The 20,122-nt window shown below is 40.3% G+C and overlaps 1 protein-coding gene and 1 long non-coding RNA gene across 2 annotated transcripts in view; both read left to right on the forward strand.

The window, feature by feature from the left end:
• The window catches only part of AUH (AU RNA binding methylglutaconyl-CoA hydratase), a 275,169-nt gene that overhangs the window by 79,353 nt on the left and 175,694 nt on the right, over positions 1-20,122 (forward strand). The window contains exon 4 of the mRNA XM_019517296.1: positions 12,795-12,881. Within this exon, the coding sequence (XP_019372841.1) occupies positions 12,795-12,881 (87 nt within the window). The remainder of the gene's footprint in view (positions 1-12,794; positions 12,882-20,122) is intronic.
• On the forward strand, positions 396-3,751 carry LOC109297512. The gene is made up of 2 exons (XR_002097338.1): positions 396-1,356; positions 2,996-3,751. It is a non-coding gene; the product is annotated as an uncharacterized LOC109297512 (long non-coding RNA).

The following is a 20,122-nucleotide window of genomic DNA, read 5'->3' on the forward strand; positions in this document are numbered from 1 at the left end:
CAGGCAAAATGGTGGATCTGGCAAGCAGCCAGATTCCATTTCCCAGCAGCCCCTACTCACATATCTGTGGCCAGTTTCCATGAAGAGCCCAGGAGTGGTGGGGCCAGGATTTTGCAGTGGTGACAGCATGGGCTGGAGCCAGGGCAAAGCCGAGTTTTGCTGCCTGTATGCCCTCCATGCAAAATTCTGGCCCCAGAGCAGCTTCCTGCCCAGCCACTTGCCTTGCTAGTGCTGTTTGAGCCAGTCTCTGTGGAAAACCTGCCCACCTGCATGCCCTGCCAGCGCTGCTTGGGCCGTCTCCATGGCAGTCCTAGCCCCACACTGCCACGGTCCCACAGCTCATGGGGTCTCCATGGAAACTGGCTATAGCAACATGGGCAGGGGCTGCTGGGAAATCAAGTCTACCACAGGCCAGATCAGGCCCATGGGCTGGACTCCGCCTGTGCCTGGGTTAAGTGATTAATTAATCACATCCCTAGATATAGGTATGGTTGGTAATTAATTAGGGCTAAGCTCAATTTCTGTACACTTAACTAAATTGCATTCATACAGCACCATTCTTAATATGTATTAACTGGTAGGAAAGTATCTTTTATATTGTTGTTTGAAAACAGTTGGGTCATGGATCCTTACGTCACAAGTGTACTGTCATTCATATGTGCAGTTTTTGGTCCTGTGAGTGTCATCCCAAATGCCTTAGTATCCCTCCAGGACCAACATTTATCTTTACATATACATATTCTCTTTATCGCTCTGTTGATGGGTTGTCACTTTATTACTTGATTGTTGTCATGCAGCTAGGTTAGGCCTTTTTACCATTAGCTAGCATGACTACTATAATGCTGTACAACTTCCCCTCCTTCCCACCCAAGATGTTCAGAAGACTTGGATTTCTTTGCCCTTTGCGGGAAAGGTGAAGGTTCAGGAAACTCCAGAGAAGAAAAATTGCAACAAAGATCATTGCAGTGTTGCTAAAGGGATGGCCAGCTGGTATCACAACCTGGATGCCCTGTAATTTGAGACCAGAAATAAGAATCTGAAATTGTCTTAAAAGAAAGCTAACCAGAAAAAACTGGACCCTAAGCAGTACTCCTGTTACGTGTATAAGAACTGAGGAGCCAGACTGAAGTTTGTCACTGTATGCCACTTTTGAATCAGTTTGGGGCAGACAGCACTAAGGCAACTGAGAACAGCAGGAGCTCTGGGTCTGACTTGAAGTCTGATAACGAAGACTTGCTTGAAAGCCAGGATTTCTTTAAATTGCAAGATTTTATGTGGATACTAAGCCCGTAAGAAAATCAAGACAACACTGGTAAGCACACCAGCTTCCCAGGCCTGGAAAAGGGCTTTTACCCAGTAAGTATCGTTCTTTTGACTGACTTAAATTAGCTTTAATTAAAAGTAGCTGGTATTCTATTCCATGTTATACACTGGGCACCACTGTGTTGGACAGGTGTGTGTATAACCTGAGTTCCATCTTCCCTTCAATATAGGTTCAAAATGGCAACTGCCACATGATGGCCCAGTGAATCCTACCATGCTCCTTCAAAACTTTTCTGCTACTATCATCACCTAGAGAGCTCCCTACCTTTCATTCTTAAATCCTTTTTCTATAGCAGCATTCTTCCCTCCCCCGTGGGCTTACAGAGTGACTGCATGAAGGGTTGGATTGAAAACCACATTGCTACGGTGAGAATTTAGTTGCTCACTTTTCCTTAAAGGTCTGGCTGCAGGCCATTGTCCTTTTCTCTTCTTTTTTCCCTTGTGTTCTCAAGAAGACAATCTCACTGCGTTTCCTTGGGCTGCTTTAGACTTGAGAAAAGAAAACCTTATGATAGAAATGTGTCTGAATACAGTGCAAACTAGGAATTGTGTTCGAACTGTGAGATACGTATAGTAATTATCAGTGCCTCTTTTTTTAGGCTGCAGCCTTCATAAGATGTTATGAGGTGTTTCAAAGCATTGTGTATAATAGCACTGTATGAGGTATTTTCTTTGCATTTTTTTTCAAGTACAAAGCATTGCATCTCAGCAATAGAAATATAGTGGAAAACGCTTTTTTGTAGTGCGCTACTTTTACTAGCAACATTTTACTGGCAAATAAATTGTTCAAGAAACCTGAGAATGCATAGCAATTGCAAGGCACCAATAAGATGATGACCAGAACACAACTAACCCAAAAGGTTTTGAACAGTCATTGCAAAACTTTGTTTTGCATATCTATAGAAGATGCAAATATGGAATCTTAGATATAGAAGTTGGAGAGAGAGATATGGAAGGTGCAGATACAGAAGTTTCCTATTATGGCTCTAACAGTGCAGGGTGGAGCTGTCGTGTCATTTGTTCCATTCAGAACATTGGGCAAAGGACAATTCTGGTGAATAAATATTGATGCATATCTTGCTGGGCCCTACTTATCTTTCCTAATAAGAGCTTTTTTCTGCTTCTTGGTCACATGAAACAGCAGTTTGCCCTGCAGCAATAAGCAATGCCCACGTAGGTGCAAATGTAGTTAGTTATTAACGTGGCCAACTTGAGCCTCTGCATCACCCTCTCATGCCTCAAAAGCCCTGCCTTCCAGCGTACCACTGTGAAATGCAGACCAGCTGCACTTTGTTAGACCCTCCAGATCAACGACTCACACGGGTGCTCCCTAGTTCTGCTAGGAATAGATGGAGGGTTTATTGTATCGGGGTTGCAAGGCACATGGGAAATAAGGTAGAAATCAGTTTCCCAACTTCCAAACCTGGGAAGTTTGGGAGGATGGAATCTCAAAGTTGGGCTGTTGGGGAGAGACAATCTTTTTAATGGAAATTGAACTAAGAGCAAAAACTCTTCTTCCCCCCCCCCACCTTTTTGGGGGTGATATCTTGGACCAAATTACAGTTTCTGAGAGAGAGGTTAGACATGCTTTTGGGGATACATTTTTTTCAGGCCACAACAACATTCTAACCTGGCTGCAATAATTACTTTTTACTTTTCTTACCTTTCACAGAATCTGCACCTGAGTAATCACGCCATTAATGCCTAACATCTAGCAAAACCTAAGGGGGAAGGAGAGGGGAATGGAAGAGGAAGAAGAATTTGAATTCCTAGGAAGTGCAAGGGAGTGAAGCCTGGCAAGTCAGAAAGTACAGAATAACTTTCAGGGCTGAGAGGGAGAAGGACAGAGGCACACCAGGAACTGGAACTGAAGAGTCTACCTGTTGCTGTCTACAGTAGAGGTTCGTGGTGGACAAGGAGGCAATGGAAAAGAACAAGGAGATAGAGGCAGCTTTTGGAGATCATAAAAGTTTCTCTGGAAAACATATTCCATCAGAGCTCCTCTGTTGGACCAGTACAACAGCCTCAAGCAAGTTGAACCAGATCATGGCTGCAGATTCTCAAGAAACCCACAAATGTGACTGCGGAAGTGTTTTCTGTGAGCCTAAGTTTGAGTGCTCCAAACCTAGAGGGTTTCTGCCATTGTTTTTCAGCCTTCGTGAGTCCTGGAGAATGACAAGGCCTCAAGCAACCCATGACTATACTTTAAGGCTGAAAACTGTGTGTACTTTCTTTCTTTGGGATGGTTTGAACCGATAATTTTAAACAAGTATTTTTTCCTTTTTTAGTTGTAGTTTTACTGTGTGTACTTTTGCACAGTTTCTCACAGCAATAATTATATGCTTTTGCACTTGAACTTTGTAGAAATTAAGTAGTTTCATTCAACTGTAATTTTGAAAATAAAAATTGCATAAATTCTATAAAAGTACATGTTGAGGCATGAAAATTAAATTTAAAATAGAACAATGAACCTTTGACCCCAGTACTTTTTCTTGCCATGGCAGGGGGTTGTACTTGATGATCTGCTCAGGTCCCTTCCGATCCTACCAACTATTAAACTAGACCAGGCTTGTCCAACATATGGCCCATGGGCTGCCACGCAGCCCGCCAGGCTGTTTTCTATGGCCCAAGGTGCTGCAATGGGAAACTAAAGTAAACGCTGTTTACTTTCGTTCCCACCCCTTGTCCTTCCCCCAGCACCTCAGCAGCTTCCTAATGGCTGCTGAAAGGCTGGGGAAGGGAGAAGGTTCCCACATGCACTGTGTCAGCTTGACATTGCTGACGTGGTGTGGCTCCTCCCCCTCTCCATTTCATGGTGTCCCTTTCTAGCCCCGCCCTTCCTCATTTGCATGCCGACCCTGCCCTGCGCCAGTCCTCGCCAGCCGTGTGGACTGGAGCAGGTCGCGGTGCGGCGGGTGGGTGTGGATGCTGGCTCAGAGGGATGCTGTGGCCAGGCCCGCTGGAGATGCTGCTGTGGCTGTGGTTGTCGGGGTGGGAAGCTGGCACTGCTCCCGCCTCCCCGCATCCCCCTGCGCCTGCAGACATCACACTGGGGGTGGTGAGTCATGGGCCCCAGGGAGGGAGGGAGGCCTGCTAGTTGGGCTAGGGCTGCCCTGGGGGAGAGGGAGCAGGGAGGTTCCCTGCACGTCCTGCACCCACCTGTAGGGTCCCTGCTTGTCCCCCTGGCTGCTGAGCCCAGGCGTGCAGGTATGGGAGCATCCTCGAGGCTGGCTAGGTGGTAGGGAGCACACGGCAGGGTCAGGCAGTGCCCTTTGACCCCTGCACCCCCAGGCGCGGCTGGACTGGGCAGGCTGCATGAGCGCCTGCTCCTGCTGGCCCACTGGATGATAAAAAGTTCATGATCTGGCCCCACATTCAAAAAGGTTGGACACCCCTGCTCTGGACCTCACTCACTGTGACACCTTAGAATATAATCATACCTCATATAGTGAAAGTAACTCAACATATTTTTCATGAAATATCAATGAAAAATTACACAAAGCAAAAGAAAAACATAACTATATCTAGAAACTGAGTTTCGAATAAAAAATCTGTGCATTTGGTCCAACGATGCAGGTAATCTATCACTTTGAAGAGCATGGCTTGCTGGCTACTGATAAAATCTGAGCCTTTGCCTCCCAATCCTTGGTGGGCTTTGCATTCATAGGTGTGCAACACAGTATATAGCTGTAATATAGGGCTGGTATTGCTAAGTAGCCTCTAGCCTTATCATGAAATAATGACCTCTTTTCATCAGTCTTTCAAGTGCTGTCATCTGCAGTTGCTCAGATGATAGTTCTTTTTTACGATCCTATTGTCCAGTAAAGGCTTCATCAGCCAGGTCAGGAGGGGATGAACTGGGTTTTCAGAAAAATGAAGCATTTCTAAGCCATCCATGTCCATAATGGTGCCTATAGAAGTAAATTAATTAAATCAAAGGTTAGAATTCCTGAAGATGAGGATCATGAGTTTTTCCAAATTTCTTTGGCTTAATGGTGAACCTGCTGCGGTGATCAACTAAATTTGGAATACAAAGAAGTACTTTTTTAGTGAAAGCCATGGCTGGGGGCATGGAGAAATGGCAAAAGAGAAATGTATCAGTTTTCCCCAATGAAGTTTGGGAACCCTCTAAACTCAAAGTCATAAAAAGTCACTTCAGGCTAGCATGTCTTTTATAATACAGATTGACAATACATCTGTGGGGTCTGACTGCTTATATCAAATTGATTAGTTACTAATTATCTGGTTAGCACTCACATTTGAGGAGTTTTCAAATAGCAATGACCACACATTTTGAATACTCAGGGAGTTATGGTGTCGATGTGCCACCACTGCAGATCTGGGTTAAATTTTGCACAGGTCTACACAAAAGAGCCTATGGCATCCTGAAATTCTGCAGCCAGTTCTGAGTATTCCAGCTCTGCAGAACAGTTCTTTCCGATCAATATGTGTTCGATAAACCCAGACATGATTCTGCACCAAGTGAAGCTAATATAAGGAAGGTTTTTTCGGACATAGCTGATGTATATCTTAATCCTATTTCTTTTTTTCCCCCCCATGTCCTCCCAGTGAAAGCACTGGTAGCTACACCTGGTTGTGTTGAAACCATTGCAGAAGATGGTTAGTGCAGTGTCCTGGCTGATGCTGTGTATTTGTGATGAACAGCATAAGGAGCTAGGGTACTCTTATTGGTACCAGCTAGTAGCAGTATGAACGTGGTTTTGGCTAGCCGAAGAGGAGATGGATCATGGTAATGTGGGAGAAGAATCATGTTGGGGCCAGGTTGTTTATTTTTTCTGGGTGGCTTCTGTTACTTTGTCACGATGCATATATATGGGCTTAATATGGGGGAAACAGTGACTTGCTGTACAATTAGCCAGCTGGCTGAGGATGGGCAGACTTGCTATGTATCATATAGCATGCAACAGTTAGTACTCTTCCCTTCATCTCTAACCTCCATGTAGACAGGAGTTGAGCAAAGAAAAACTTTTCTGGTGTGTGGTTTATAGCCTCTTGCTCAGAATCCTCAGTCTTGGGACATTTGTTGAAAGTGGATGTGATAACAGGATAGACTCTGCAGATATGGGGTTTCATCCGTAGTCTGTGGAAGAAACTGAAGCTACATCATGACTCACACGATATATGTTTACAAAATATATTTTTCAGATACTGTAATAGTATTAGACTTTGGCAGAATTGCACTATCTCCAAACAGACAACACTTACTGCCCCATTAATGCAGAAACCCAGACAAAAAATTGAGAGCAAAAGAACAAATAGTGGGAAGACTAGGTAAAAGAGATGCAAAAGTTTATCCTCAACCATGATATGCATAGTTTCTTCAGTACAATCGAAGCTATCTGTGGGCCAAGCACATGAGGAGCTGTCCCTCCTGAGGCCCAAAGGTGGAACAGTATTCTTTAAAGACAGTTCCACCATCAATGCAAAATGGAAGGAACACTTGCAAGAGCTTCTGGACCAAGATTATAATGTCAAAGATAATACCATCAAAGCCATTCCACAACACCCCATTAATGACTACCTTGCAGACCCACCAACCTATCAAGAGGCCTTGAAAGTCACTGGGCAGATGAAAAGCAACTAAGCATGTATGTTTTGATGGAATACTAGCTGAAATTTATAAACACAGTAGAAAAAAGCTCTCACCAACTAAATGCTGTTATTCTGAAAATCTTTCAACATCAACAGATTCCTCATGACTTGAGAGATGCTAGAATTGTAACCGTATTCCAGAAAGGAGATAGATGAGATTGAAACTATTACTGTGGCATTGCACTCCTGTCCATAGCTAGGAAGATCCTTACCTGTGTTCACCTCAATGGAGTCACCCCCCTACCTGAGCCCCAGTGTGGTTTCAGACCATCCAGAGGTACAATAGACATAATATTGGTTGCTAGACAGCTGCAGGAGAAGTGCTGGAAGCAACACTGAGATCTTTACATGGCCTTCATTGATCTCACTAACGCCTTTGATTCAATCAATAAAGGCTCCGTGGATGATCCTGATGAGATTTGGATGCCCACCAAAATTTGTTGCCATCGTCAGATTTGTTCGTGACGACATGACAGCAGCAATTCTAAGCCCTGGATCAAAAACAGACCCTCTCACTGTTAGAACTGGAGTCAAGTAAGTATTCATGATTACATCAACACTTTTTTCCATCTGTATTGCAGCTATTCATTGCTGGTAGACTTCCATCCACGGTCAGCATCTAGTATCACATAGATGGGAATCTCATTGATATCCACTGGTTACATTCTAAATCCAAGATAACTAACATCTCCATTACCATCTTCAGTATGTTAATGATTGTGTTGTGTGTACTTAATCAAAGAGCTCCAGGTCACTCTCGACTGCTTCTGTGAAGTGTATGAAATTCTTCAACTTAGGGTTGGCAAGCCAGTCAACTGACTGTGTATTGTTTTCACTGGTCAAAGATTATAGCAATTTTACACAAAATCTAATTTTTTATAGTTTTCTTGACAGAAATATGATATTTTATTGTTTTTTTGATACAATGGAAAATTTATGCTTTTTCTGTGTATTATTTGGACCTGTTGGTAATTTTTTACAATTTTTGACTAATATTTGACCAGTCAATTGACCAAACTTTATTTAACTGTTCCAATACCAAATCCTGCTTTAACTCACCATCAACTTGACAAAAACCAAGATACTTTCCAGCCTACTCTAACCAACCAGCTGCTGCCCCACCTATTACAGTTAGAGTCTCATAGTTTCATAGTTCCATAGTTAGTAGTGTCGGAAGGGACCTGAGCAGATCATCAAGTGTGACCCCCTGCCATGGCAGGAAAGAGTACTGGGGTCAAATGACCCCAGCAAGGTGATTGTCAAGCCTTGTCTTAAAGACCCCCAGGGTAGGAGCCAGCACCACTTTGCTTGGAGTCCTTGGAGAATATGGGGTGTTTCCCCTACCTAGGTAGTCACCTTTCCCAAAAGGTAATAATAGAAGATGATATTGAACACTGAATAAAATATGCAAGTGCCTTTGGATGTCTCCAAAATTGTGTCTTCAATGATTGTGATATCAAGACCCAAACCAAAATGTCTTATCTACCAGGCTGGTGTTGTCCAGTGTGAAACCCGGACAATTTATCAGAAACACTTGAAGGGCTTGGAATGTTACTATCAATGATGTCTTCAGAAAATCCCCTGCATCAGAAGGACAGAAGAATGAATGCCAGCATTTGACTCGAGCAAACACCACCAGCACTGACACCATGTTTATATGGCAGTAGCTCTGTTGGGTAGGACATATCATAAGGATGTCAACCAGCTCCTGAAATAGGTCCTAGCTCACCCACGGTCACTGCTTTAGGGGTGGGAGAGATTCAAAGGCACCTAGAAAGGCAATCTGAAGATATGCAATATTAAAATCAGTATCTGGGAGGCTCAAGCATGGAATAGCCCCCCGGTGGCACTATGATGTATGGCAAGGCATTGACCATTTTGAGCAAACTATGGGACCATTCACCTCACTATGGGAAGTGAGTAAGTGAGAGATGAAGGGAAAGAGCTGTGACCCAACAGTACCAGGATCCACTCCTTCCTTCTGGAACTCTATGCCACATTTGCATTTGAACATGTGGATCTTGGATTGGCTTCTTGAGTCATCACTACCTTACTGATGATTGACTGCCCCATCTAGGGGAAGACAGTCATCCTTGTATTGAAGGACTGCCAACGATAGCCTCTTGCTCAGAATCTGCCACCTTTGGACATCTGTTGAAAGTGGATGTGGAGACGGGATAGTTTGAGCAGATCTGGAGTTTCAAATGTAGTCCATGGAAGAAAGTAGTGAAGGATTGTTCTGTGAGACTTGTCTGAAAAGCTGATGCTACATTATGACTCAGTTCACAAAATATATTTTTCAGAATATTAAATTTTAGACTCATCTGTGGGACTTTAATTTCAGCTGATGGGCGAGCAAAGGCCCTTGTAGTTGCAGTCATCTTCCTGGCTGCCTTCAGTAACATAACCTTTCCTACTCTCTGACTTGAACTAATTCCCAAGAAGCCTGTGTGAGTAGTTCCTTTACTAAATGGATCAAAAAACTTCAAGAATTCTTAGATCAGTGGCAAATTCTTTTAACAGGGACAAAAATATAAAGTTGTTGATAGTTCCAGTCTCTTCTGAACCAAAAGATATTTCAGGCTAAAGATCATCTCGAGTAAAAGGAACACTGTTTGCTTAAAACTCACAGTTCTCTCAGAAAAAAAGTTTTTAGCTACTATTGTGACAGTGTCTCAGATTGCTAATATAGGAAGAAGTTCGAGGAAAAACACTTTTTTCCGGTTTGTCTACGGTGAGAATTTGATGTCATGTATGTTCTGTATAGTTTTATCACAGTCGTGAGGGAAAGACACTAAAAAATAGAAAAATGTAGTACCGAAGAAATTTGACAGTGGCTCTTAGAAGCAGTACTTTGTACTAGAGTACAAGCAGTACATTGTACAGGAAATTCCTTTAACTATTTTTTTAAAGATCAAATTTAAAGCTGACTGTGTTCCCTTTTAATAAATTTACAGCCCTTCAGTCTGTTATTACTCAAATTTGGTAAAAAAAAAAAAAAAAAACCAAACTGAATTTCCAAAAAAATTTCCCCCGGGGAAAATTTTTTGGGAATTTCTTTTTTTTTTTTTTTTTTTCAAAATTTGTAAAAAAAAAAAAAAAAAACCAAACTGAATTTCCAAAAAAATTTCCCCCGGGGAAAATTTTTTGGGAATTTCTTTTTTTTTTTTTTTTTTTCAAAATTTGTAAAAAAAAAAAAAAAAAACCAAACTGAATTTCCATAAAGATTTCCCCAGTGGTAAATGTTTCATGTGAAGCAGAAACATGCAGTTTATTCAGTTCATTTTGAAAGTGCTTATATTTATGCTTGGGCCATTCTTATTATGAATAAGAGTAAATCAAAATACATCAATTGCCTCAGACTCACAGTGACACTGTTCCATAATATGTGCACTATTTCATAAGTTTACTAGTTGTTCTCATCTTAAAGTTGACTTTGTTTTTCAACTGTATGTAAACTGAGTAGGAAGTTTCATAGTTTGTGTGGTATGTGAAAGTTTTGATTCAGATACTTAAGGAATCGTATGCTTAATTTGACCTGTAAAGCATAGGACTTCTTTTTTTTCTTATGCAGTTAGTGATTTGGTTTTAGGCATATTTGTAGAAATTAAAGCCAGACATGAAGAAATTAGTGTCCGAAATAATAATAGATTTTTTTTAATTAAAAAAAATTAATTCACACCCTTTGTTTGAGCCTTCAAAGTTATAGTTTGCCTTTCACATATTGGAAAATACTATTTTCAGCTACAAGATTTTATAAATATATTTAAAAATTGTTTGCATTTAACATTTACCCAATATTTTATACGTATTCACATACAACTTTTGTTTGCCTATCAAGTTCCTGGAAAATTTTAAGTATGCAGGGGTGAGTGTATTGCGGCCTTTTCTTAAAATGCAGATTTGACCATGGTCAATAGCTACTTTTCATGCTTGGTCAACTGACTGTTATACTTATTTTCAGTAGGGGCTTAATTTTTAAGATTGTTTGGAAGCTTGGCTGGTGTCAGGTAGTTCAACTTAACATTGCTAGCTGTATATCATTTTTTTTATGGTCATAGTATATTGGATGCGACATCTGGAATCAGTGTTCCATTGTCTGTGAAATGCGTGTTCATGTAATGAAAAGACAGGCCCTGTCTCAAGACTACAGTGCAGGTGTATGTTAAGTGGATAGAAAGGAGCAGTGGAGTTTAAAAGGACAGTGATGTAATTAATATAATAATGGCTGATCATGTAATTTCAGCCAGTATTTGAGTAAGATGCAGATCCTGATGTAGGTGTGCTCTTAGAGTAGGTTTACAGGAGAGTAATTCACTATCTATAGCCATATTTACACAAATACTTTTGTTTCTTTCATCTTTCCACCAGTGCATAAAAGACATCATGGAATTAAACATGAAGCTCCTAAAGGGAAATTGGACTGCTGGGTGATAAAGGCGCATCTTCAGTAAAATGCAAGTGAGAGGTGGAGATTAGGAGTTCATTTTAGCAATGTTGATAAAATGGTGGCTGTCCCCAAGGATATGTTGCAGGTTGAAATTTTAATTTTCACAGAAAAAGAGGTTAGGGTGAAGATATTAATGTGTGAGTTGTCAGCATAATGATGATAGCTAAAACCATGTTTTTAGATGCGAGAACTCTGTGATAGTATGTAGAAGGCTGAGAGGAGGAGGATAAACGCATTTAATCTTAATGTGTTTAAGAGTCCTCCTGGATCAGAATGTGATACATTTTTCTAAAATGGCATCGCTGGTAGTGGAGAATTGCAGGTACTTTTATTTATTTTTGGAATGCAAACATTTTCAGTTTGTACAATTTGTTATATATCTTGTGTTTAAGCTTTATGTACATGTGACTAGAGGGTTTTTTTACTGGTACATTTTTAAAAGCTACAGAAAACTATTCATTTAATCCCATTATGAGTGATGTGTGTGTTATCTGGAGAATACATGCACATGTAGTAGGGGTCTCTTTGTATTTTATTTATGTGATATTCTATCCATGAAGAGGGATGGACCGTGTGTAATAGCTTTGATTGGTATCTAGCTAGTTTGATTAAGTTGATAGCTCTTTTTTCCATAAAAAAAATATAGCCAATTTTCAAAGAATAAAATGACAGTTTTAGAGAACAAAAATTCAATTTCATTGATCCTGGTCAGTAAGGTATGTATTTCACATGCATTGCCATATTAACAAACTGCTAATATTATTTTAGTAAGTGATTGGAGAGGGACTGAAATATTTCCACTCGTGTCCGTAATCTTTTGGATCTTTACTTCGGAAAAATCCAAGAACCAAAGAATACCATGTGTGTAACTTCTTAAAAAACACATTTCAGTAAAATTGGGTTATACTGTAATGTGTATTGTAGAGATTTTATTTAGGTACATGAATTCTGCTGCTTTAGAGATGCACTTTCTGTGGGATTTATGCTTCTTTTTAGTTATATGCTTAGCAATGCAACAACATGAAAAAATACAGAATCTCGGCAAAATCACAAAGCTGGGACAAGTGAACGTGTATACTTGACAGTTAAAGTAACATCTTGAATTGGGGGGCCAGTTGTTCATTATAACTTGTCATTAAGTCCCACAGTTGACACTCCCAGCCTTCATGGGAAGAAAATTGTTCAAAGTGAAAATCTGGTGGATAGCTTACATTTGATTTCACTGTATTCATTCAGTATTGTATTTTCTGTGAAGTTGATCAGTTATTTTCAATTTTCAGTTTTTAACTTGCATTAATTCAAAGTACATTTGTGTTTTATTGTCACTGTGTAAGAATATTCTTCCTTTAAAATGTTTTTACAGCTTTGCCTATGGTTTACTAATATACACGTGAAATGTTACTTTCAGGTGCTGACCTTAAGGAACGAGCTAAAATGCATTCAAGCGAAGTTAGTTCTTTTGTCTCGAAAGCCAGAGCAGCTATTAATGAAATGGGTAAGTAAAATAAGCAGCCTTGTTGAACAGTGCACTCTTTAACCTTAACCTCTAAAGGGCAGATCAAAGAACTGACATAAACATATATGATTAATTCTTGCTATGTGATGAGATATCCAAAACTGGTTCTATCTGTAAAATAATGAGTCACTGGCATATTACACTTTTAAAACGTGCACGGTAGCATTTGGCTTTTCCTTAGCATATTTTAAGATAGATGTATTTCAGTCTCCAAAACAGCGTGAGTTTTGAAATCATGTTTTGGGAGGGGTGGGGGGAGAGAGTGGCTGTTTTGTACCCTCTGTGTGCTATGGGTTTGTTTTTACTGATCCTTTCTTAGTTGGCTATAAATTGATACAGTATTTGATATACCTTATTAAGGTTTAAACATTGCTGTTGATAGAAAATGTGTTTTTTATGGCATCATAAAATTTCATTACATTTTATATATTCTTTATTGCGTAGTGAGGTAGGTCGCTCTGTTAGTCTGAATTTAGGCAGGACAGTGTAGCACCTAACTTGTTCAGGCATGAACTTTTGTCAGCTACCTCCTACTTCGTTAGATGCTATGAATGGACTTGCAGTCTCAGCAGTGCTGTTTCCTTTCCTTCCCCTTTCCATATCCTTTGAATTTAAATTACCTTATTCCTTTCTATTTTATTGTAGTGGGACTTGCTACTGTTAATACAGTTTGGATTGGCAGTCCATTTTATATTTTTCTTTTAGACCTTAATAATTTTGCCTATGAATTTGAGATTTCCATTACATTTCCATGAAAATATCGAATTTTTTTAGGAAAACTAAGGAAGCTGCTGATAGGATTCTGTGTAGGGACACTATCAATAGGATTCTGTTAAAAGAAGGGGAAATCATCTCTGAAATAATCCTTTTTGTAAGTTTAAAATGCAAAAATGACTGATTTGTAGGGGTGTAATTTTTACAGTAATTGATGACCCAGAAACATTCTTTAAAATGTTACTCTTTTAAAAAAAATGTAGTTCTGCAGTGTTCCTGCTGGATTAAGTAGTTTGGATAGGTGTTCTTTTGCAGCAATATCAGAAAGCTTTTGAAGACAGTGTAATTAATCACAGTTTACACTGATGAGAGTTAGAGGTAATTTTAGTCCTGATGTACCAAATTATGCCATGCCATGGAATGTATAATCAGAGTAGATTTTGCCCCATAGAATGTTAGTGTTAATCCTGGAGAAATAGGGCTAAAACTTTTTTTAAGTGTTTAAAATGAATGAAATTTTAATGTTAATTACTTCTAGTGGAGTAAATAACTTTTTAAAGAAATAGTTGTACATACATTTCTCTGTTAAAATTGGGTCAGCTTTGTAACTTGGATTGAGAGAATAATAAAGATGGAAGCAAAATATGATGTTAAGTAAATTTCAGACTATTTAAAAATACAGGTTTCCCTTGCCAACAATGGTTTTGAGTATCCATGCTTCAGAGAAGGGGGGAGGTACAGTTGGAAAATAATCCTCATGGCCCCCCTACCCTTGCTTGTACCTCTCACTCCTCCCCCCACAGCCTTGCCTGGTGCCCCTTGCTCCTCACTCACAGCCCCTGCTCCCCCCAGCCCTGCTGGTTTTACCAACCACGGGAACTTTGAGGAACCTAACCCCCGTGGTTGGCTAGGGAAACCTGTAGTCTTAATATGGAAGTTCATGGTGTTCAGTTTCTGATTTCCTCCTACCTCCCTGTGAAGTAAGCCAAATCTCTAAGGCTTTTAAAATATGCAATAAAGCAACAATTTTTTCTGACGTTAATTTTCTGCAGAAGATAGTTCATTAAGTGCTAGTGCCCATCTTTTCCTTGCAATATAAGAAGAAGGACTCCAGTAAGATTTTTAGAAGACTTTCTTTGGTTCTAATATGTCACTTTATTCAGCCTTCTGGAACTGGAGGCATTTAAAATGCTTTTATTGTGACTCCACTAATGTGTATATAGTCAATTTAAAGATTTCTTAGGTATTTCATCTTAAAATTATTCCAGTCACTTGAGCAGTGAATTTTGTTGCCATGTGGTATTTTGGCATGTGTCAGTTTTACCTGGAAAATAACGGCAAACGATTGGTCAGGATTGGAAAATACCAGAACATCTTCGACATAGAAAACTGTTCACTAGTTTTCATGCTATTTATATTTGGCATGATATTTTCTTGTTTAATCATTTCATATAATATATTAATTAAAAACTTTGATGTTGTTATTTTTGAGCACAGAATGTTCACTGTACGTATCATGTCAGGATTAAATAACTCTTATGCTAAAAAACTTCTACAGCTGTTTGCACCTTGTTCCTTTTCTTCATCATGAAACTGATGAATATATATACATGTAAAAATGCACTTAAAAATGGGAGGTCAATGTAATGCATGTGGTGCAAGATATATATTGCCTTTACCAATAGAAGTATGTATTAATTTTTTAACAAGTCAGGAGTTTTTCAGTTCTTCTTTTCTTCTTCTGAAGAAGTAGTCTAGCATTACAAGAACTAATTTTAGTAGAACAAGTGGGACACTACATTTGCATTGGATTCCTGGCAGTGAATCAGTATATTGAAAACAAGAAGATCAAGAATTTTTTTCCTGCCCAGCAAGTACCAGAATGTCGAGACATTTAGGGGTGGAAAAGTCCTCCTGCAACTATTTGTTTGTCATTGTCCAAATGCTATAGAAACAAGCAGCACACTTTCTGTTTTGTCCTTTTGTGTCTAATGTTGTTGTTGAAAATCTTTCAAATATACACTATTTTTTCCTCTTCAGAAATAGGTCATGTTACGATAACTGTATTTATACATGCCTTTACTAGAAAGGGGGGAGAGAGAGCGAGCTCTGTTTAAAGGTAGGACAGAGGTTCTCAACCTTTTAGGACTCAGGGCACTCCTTTATACTTTCAAGACAGCCCTGGCTAGATTCAAGACACCCCCTTAGAAAATCTTAGCTCTTAGTTTTCACTTCATTTTTTATTACATGAAAATAATAGAGCAATTCTTCTGTGTAACAGAACTCAGAAAGACCACAACAGGTCAGCATTTTTTAACAATATGGTTCCTATTTGAAATCTCTGGGTTTAGTTTATGAATCATGTTTGCATACCCAATAGTGCTAATATTATGGCACCCTGCAGCACCCTTGAAAGGATCTTAAGGCATGCCCATGGTGCCGCAGCACCTTGGTTGAGAGTCATTTCTATAAGAGAAGTATTTAGTTAACTGTGTAGGTAGTATTTGTGAAAAGTAAATGTGTTAGGATTTGAATAACTGTTGAAAAGCAGCCATTTATAATGATTATGCCACCTTTTTGTAGTTTTTATTATATTTTTAAATTCTTATATGAACTGTTAAGAGTTTTCTTCAAAAAAGGGTGCTGCATTTTTTGATATGCAACTACAGAAAAGAATTTTCTAGAAATTAAAAGCACACAGCATTTGTTTGCTACAGTTTTTATGTGGGATTAATTTACAACTTCACGCTAAATTTGGGTGAAGTATTAAGACTGCACTAAATATCACTTGGTATAAAAATAAGCACTTGAAAACAGAGCTGAAGAAATTGTACTGAGTTATTAGTTGTAGCTCAGAGAGTTTAGAGATGAGAAGCAAAATCAAAGCAAGCTACTATTTTTAGAAGCAGCTGCTTTTGCTAAAATTATGGTTGAGTTGTGTGGGTTTCTTCTTAATAAAGCGGGAACATAAGACTAATTGTCCATTACTATATTCTACCTTGAGTTTCTTCATTACTGACGGAAGATTGGTTTTAGACTGAAATTGGAGAGGAAAATATTAAAAATCTATTCTGTTCTATGTAGTTTCAGACTTAAATTAAATCAAAGCCTCATTGACATGCACACAATTCACTTGCTAGACTGTTTGGAAATAAATCATACCACCTTAGGTCAGATTCCCAGTACATTTAAAATGCTGTACTTCAGAGTCAGTTGATAGTTCCACGTCTGTTTTCATAAGCTAAGTGTCTGGCACTTTGTGCTTGCGTGTAGTATTTAATCCAGTTGCAAAACAAATTCTAGTCATCTTCAGGGTGGCAGAGTAACTGTTCTTTACCAATAAAACAGATGTTTAAAAAAACTGAACTGACAGCAAGAATTCAAACTAGGCAGTATGGGACTTCATTTCAGAAGTCTTTTTTTCTTTTAGTCTCCAATATATACTCCAAAAAAGGGAGAGTGTTCCAAATTGAAGTCATCAGTTCCTGGCAAGACATCAGCTCTCACCCGCTAACAGTTGGTTACAAGTTGCCCCTGACTTCTGCTCTACTGGCCATCAATGGCCATCGTTCCATAACCGATGAAACTGAATGGTACAACCACCAAAACAGAAGGTCCAGCCTGGGCAAGGTGAGATGCCATGTCTTGATTCAGTATTTTAGGTGTAGGGCTCTTGCTAGAGCCTTGACTGAAGATTAGAAGATTTACTTTCATGGTGATAATTTTCAGGGACAGTATTGCTATCTGCCTTCCCCAAAGTATACTGTATTTTTTCTCACACTGCACATCCCAGATGACACACACCTTTGTTTTGGGAAGGCAGAATGAAGAAGAAAAGATTTTTGAATGCTGACCACAGGGGAGTATGACTGCAGTGGCTGTGGCTGCAGGAAGATTAACACTGTAGCTCTGACCCTGAAGGGTGAACTTTGCCCTCTCCCTTCCTGAGACAGAAAGGGAGAAGTATGGCAGCCATTTTGCTGCAATATCTCCATGCTTCTCTTCTCCTATGCTGTAATTCCAGTGAAAAATAAAAAAGCTTCCCCACTTAAAATGCACCAGAATTTTGGTGGGCTGATTTTTAGGAAAAGGGTATGTGTAGTATGAGAGTAAATCCAGTATCTCTTTCCCTCTCTGGCACAGGTAACATCTGTTTAGCTGAACTCTTTTCTTTTTTGAGTGGACTTTGTTATAGAATTGGCCAGTAGAGAATTGGCAGTTTGAATCCTGGCTTTGACATTCACTTTTTCATGGGAGGGTTGCTTAACTCTCCTGCTGTAAAATGCCACTTGTTTATTGCTTTTGTATCTCTTTGAAGATATTTCTGAGTATGTGTAGTGTGCTTGATTCTGTGGAAAGAGAGAATGTTTTCCATTCCAAAGACCATACTGTTGAACTGAGACAATGCAGTGAGCTGAGACTCAGAAAGTATTCTGAATAGAGCCCATCTTGAAACAATGAAGATAATATTTGAGGAATTACTTTTGAAGAGTTTTGCAGAACATTGCCTTGTGGTAGGGAATTTCAAGCATAAGAAACAGCAAAACAGAAGTGGAACAAGAAGTCAGTAAGAGGTTGTGAAAAATCAGTTTGATAGCAAAGGCTAATGGGAGCCAACCTTTTTGGCAGGTGTACCACAAGTAAGCCCTGCACCCTCCCTGAGTGCCACTTTGATCCCATTCTTCTGCTCAGCATGCTGCTCTGCTTTTTGCCCTATCTGCCACATACTACACACAGAGGTGTCCCATGCCACTGGAAGGGTAGCCACAGGTTGGCTACCCCTCACAAAGCACTAGAAGAGAACCAAGCAATCTAAATTGGTGTACACTGCTGCAGTGCCTTGTACAGAGAGTAAAGAAGAGTGGGAGGAAAAAGAAAGTTACAGAAGGAGGTCAAGAAGGGAATTACATGGTCAGAGCATTAGTAGAATAGTTGGGAGCCAGTTCAGTTTTGGTTCTTGGCACTCAGTGTTACGTATACTTGCTCATTGTTTGCTGAGTGTAACCATAACAATTTGCTGTACCCCTTTGTTTTTGCTACACCATATCTGCTGACACTGCTTTTACAATGCATGTGCTATAATTGTGGACACAGTGACCTGCCCACAGGAAGAACCTTTACTTTGTGTAGAAAGGATGTCTCTAGCTGATTGGGCCTGTTAATATATGTTGAGAATTACTATGACTTTCAGGCAACTTGGAGTTGTAGGCTTTAAGAGCAAAAATGTGTGAAAAGTGTGTTAGGTCATCAAGGACATAAAATAGCTCTTAGAGAAGGATATTAACTTTGTCCCAAATAGCCAGCTGGTGCAGCAAAAGTGAACTTTAGTAAATGCTTTATACAAACTCAATTCAGTTGTCGCTAGTATACAATAAATCTGTGTCTTATGTACACAGTGGAATGTTCTTACTAGCTAGTAAGTTTACAGTTAACAAGAACTGCTCCTTTTTTATTTAATACCAGTTTTTTAATATAATACATATATTATATTGCCCATTAGAATATAGTATAATATAAGGTTGTTGTTTTAAATAAGGCAATTCTAGTCAGACGGTCGAGAATATAAAGAAAATGTTTCTGATAGGATAATATCCAGTTTGCAGCTCTGTGAAAATATTATCTGTGTTTATTTCTATAAGGGGTGAGTGGGTCTGATAGATATATCGAATAGGGCTGCGCAAAGCTTTGGTAGCTGATTTGATTCAGAGGAGATTTGGCCCAAAGCATCCGAATCGATTCGGAAAAGATTCAGCTGATTTGGAGATTCGGCCTTAGACTAAACAGGCAGCTGACAGCTGGTAAATCTGTTGGAGTGGGGGAGGGAGGGATTGGGGCTGGGGCAGAGGGTGGGCGCGTCACTCGGGGAAGGGAGTGGGGAGGCACGGCAATGCTGGGAGTGGGAGCTCTGCCCTGCTGCTGCTTGCCCAACTGGGGTGTGGGTGTGGCTCACTCCGGGCAGAAGGAGGCAAGTGGCAGCAAGGCATAGCTGCTGCTCCCAGCTCTACTGCACCCACATCCTGCGCCCCTTCTTCTGTGCCGGTTGGTAAGTGGCGGCAGGGCAGAGCCCCTGCTCCAAGCACTGATGTGGGCATGGCAGCGCTGGGAGGGGGGGCTGTGCCCTGCTGCTACCCGGAGTGAGCTATGCCTGCATTGCTCCCCCCCTTCCCTGTGCCACCTGGGCAAGCGGCAGCAGGGCATAGCCTATGCCCATGGGGCCCATGGGGCTATGCCTATGCCGGGGCAGAGGCAGGCACAGCTGTAGGAGCCGTGGTAGAAGTCCCCATGGCTGCGCTGCCCAGCCCCATCCCCTGCCCATCCCAGCCTCCAAGCACTTAAAAAAAAAAAAACCCTCCCCCCCAAAAAACCCAACCTCACACTCACCAGCTGCAGCAGGGATTGTGGGGGCTCTGGGGTCTCTTGGCAGAGCTTCCCTGTGCAGCTCCCACTCCCTACCTCACCCCACCCCTGAGGGGCTGCCCCGCCTGGCCCCAGCCTCCAGCAATTAA

Source organism: Gavialis gangeticus, unplaced genomic scaffold (genome assembly GCF_001723915.1).
Source record: "Gavialis gangeticus isolate Ggan-Ray unplaced genomic scaffold, GavGan_comp1, whole genome shotgun sequence".
NCBI classification, from domain to species: domain Eukaryota; kingdom Metazoa; phylum Chordata; order Crocodylia; family Gavialidae; genus Gavialis; species Gavialis gangeticus.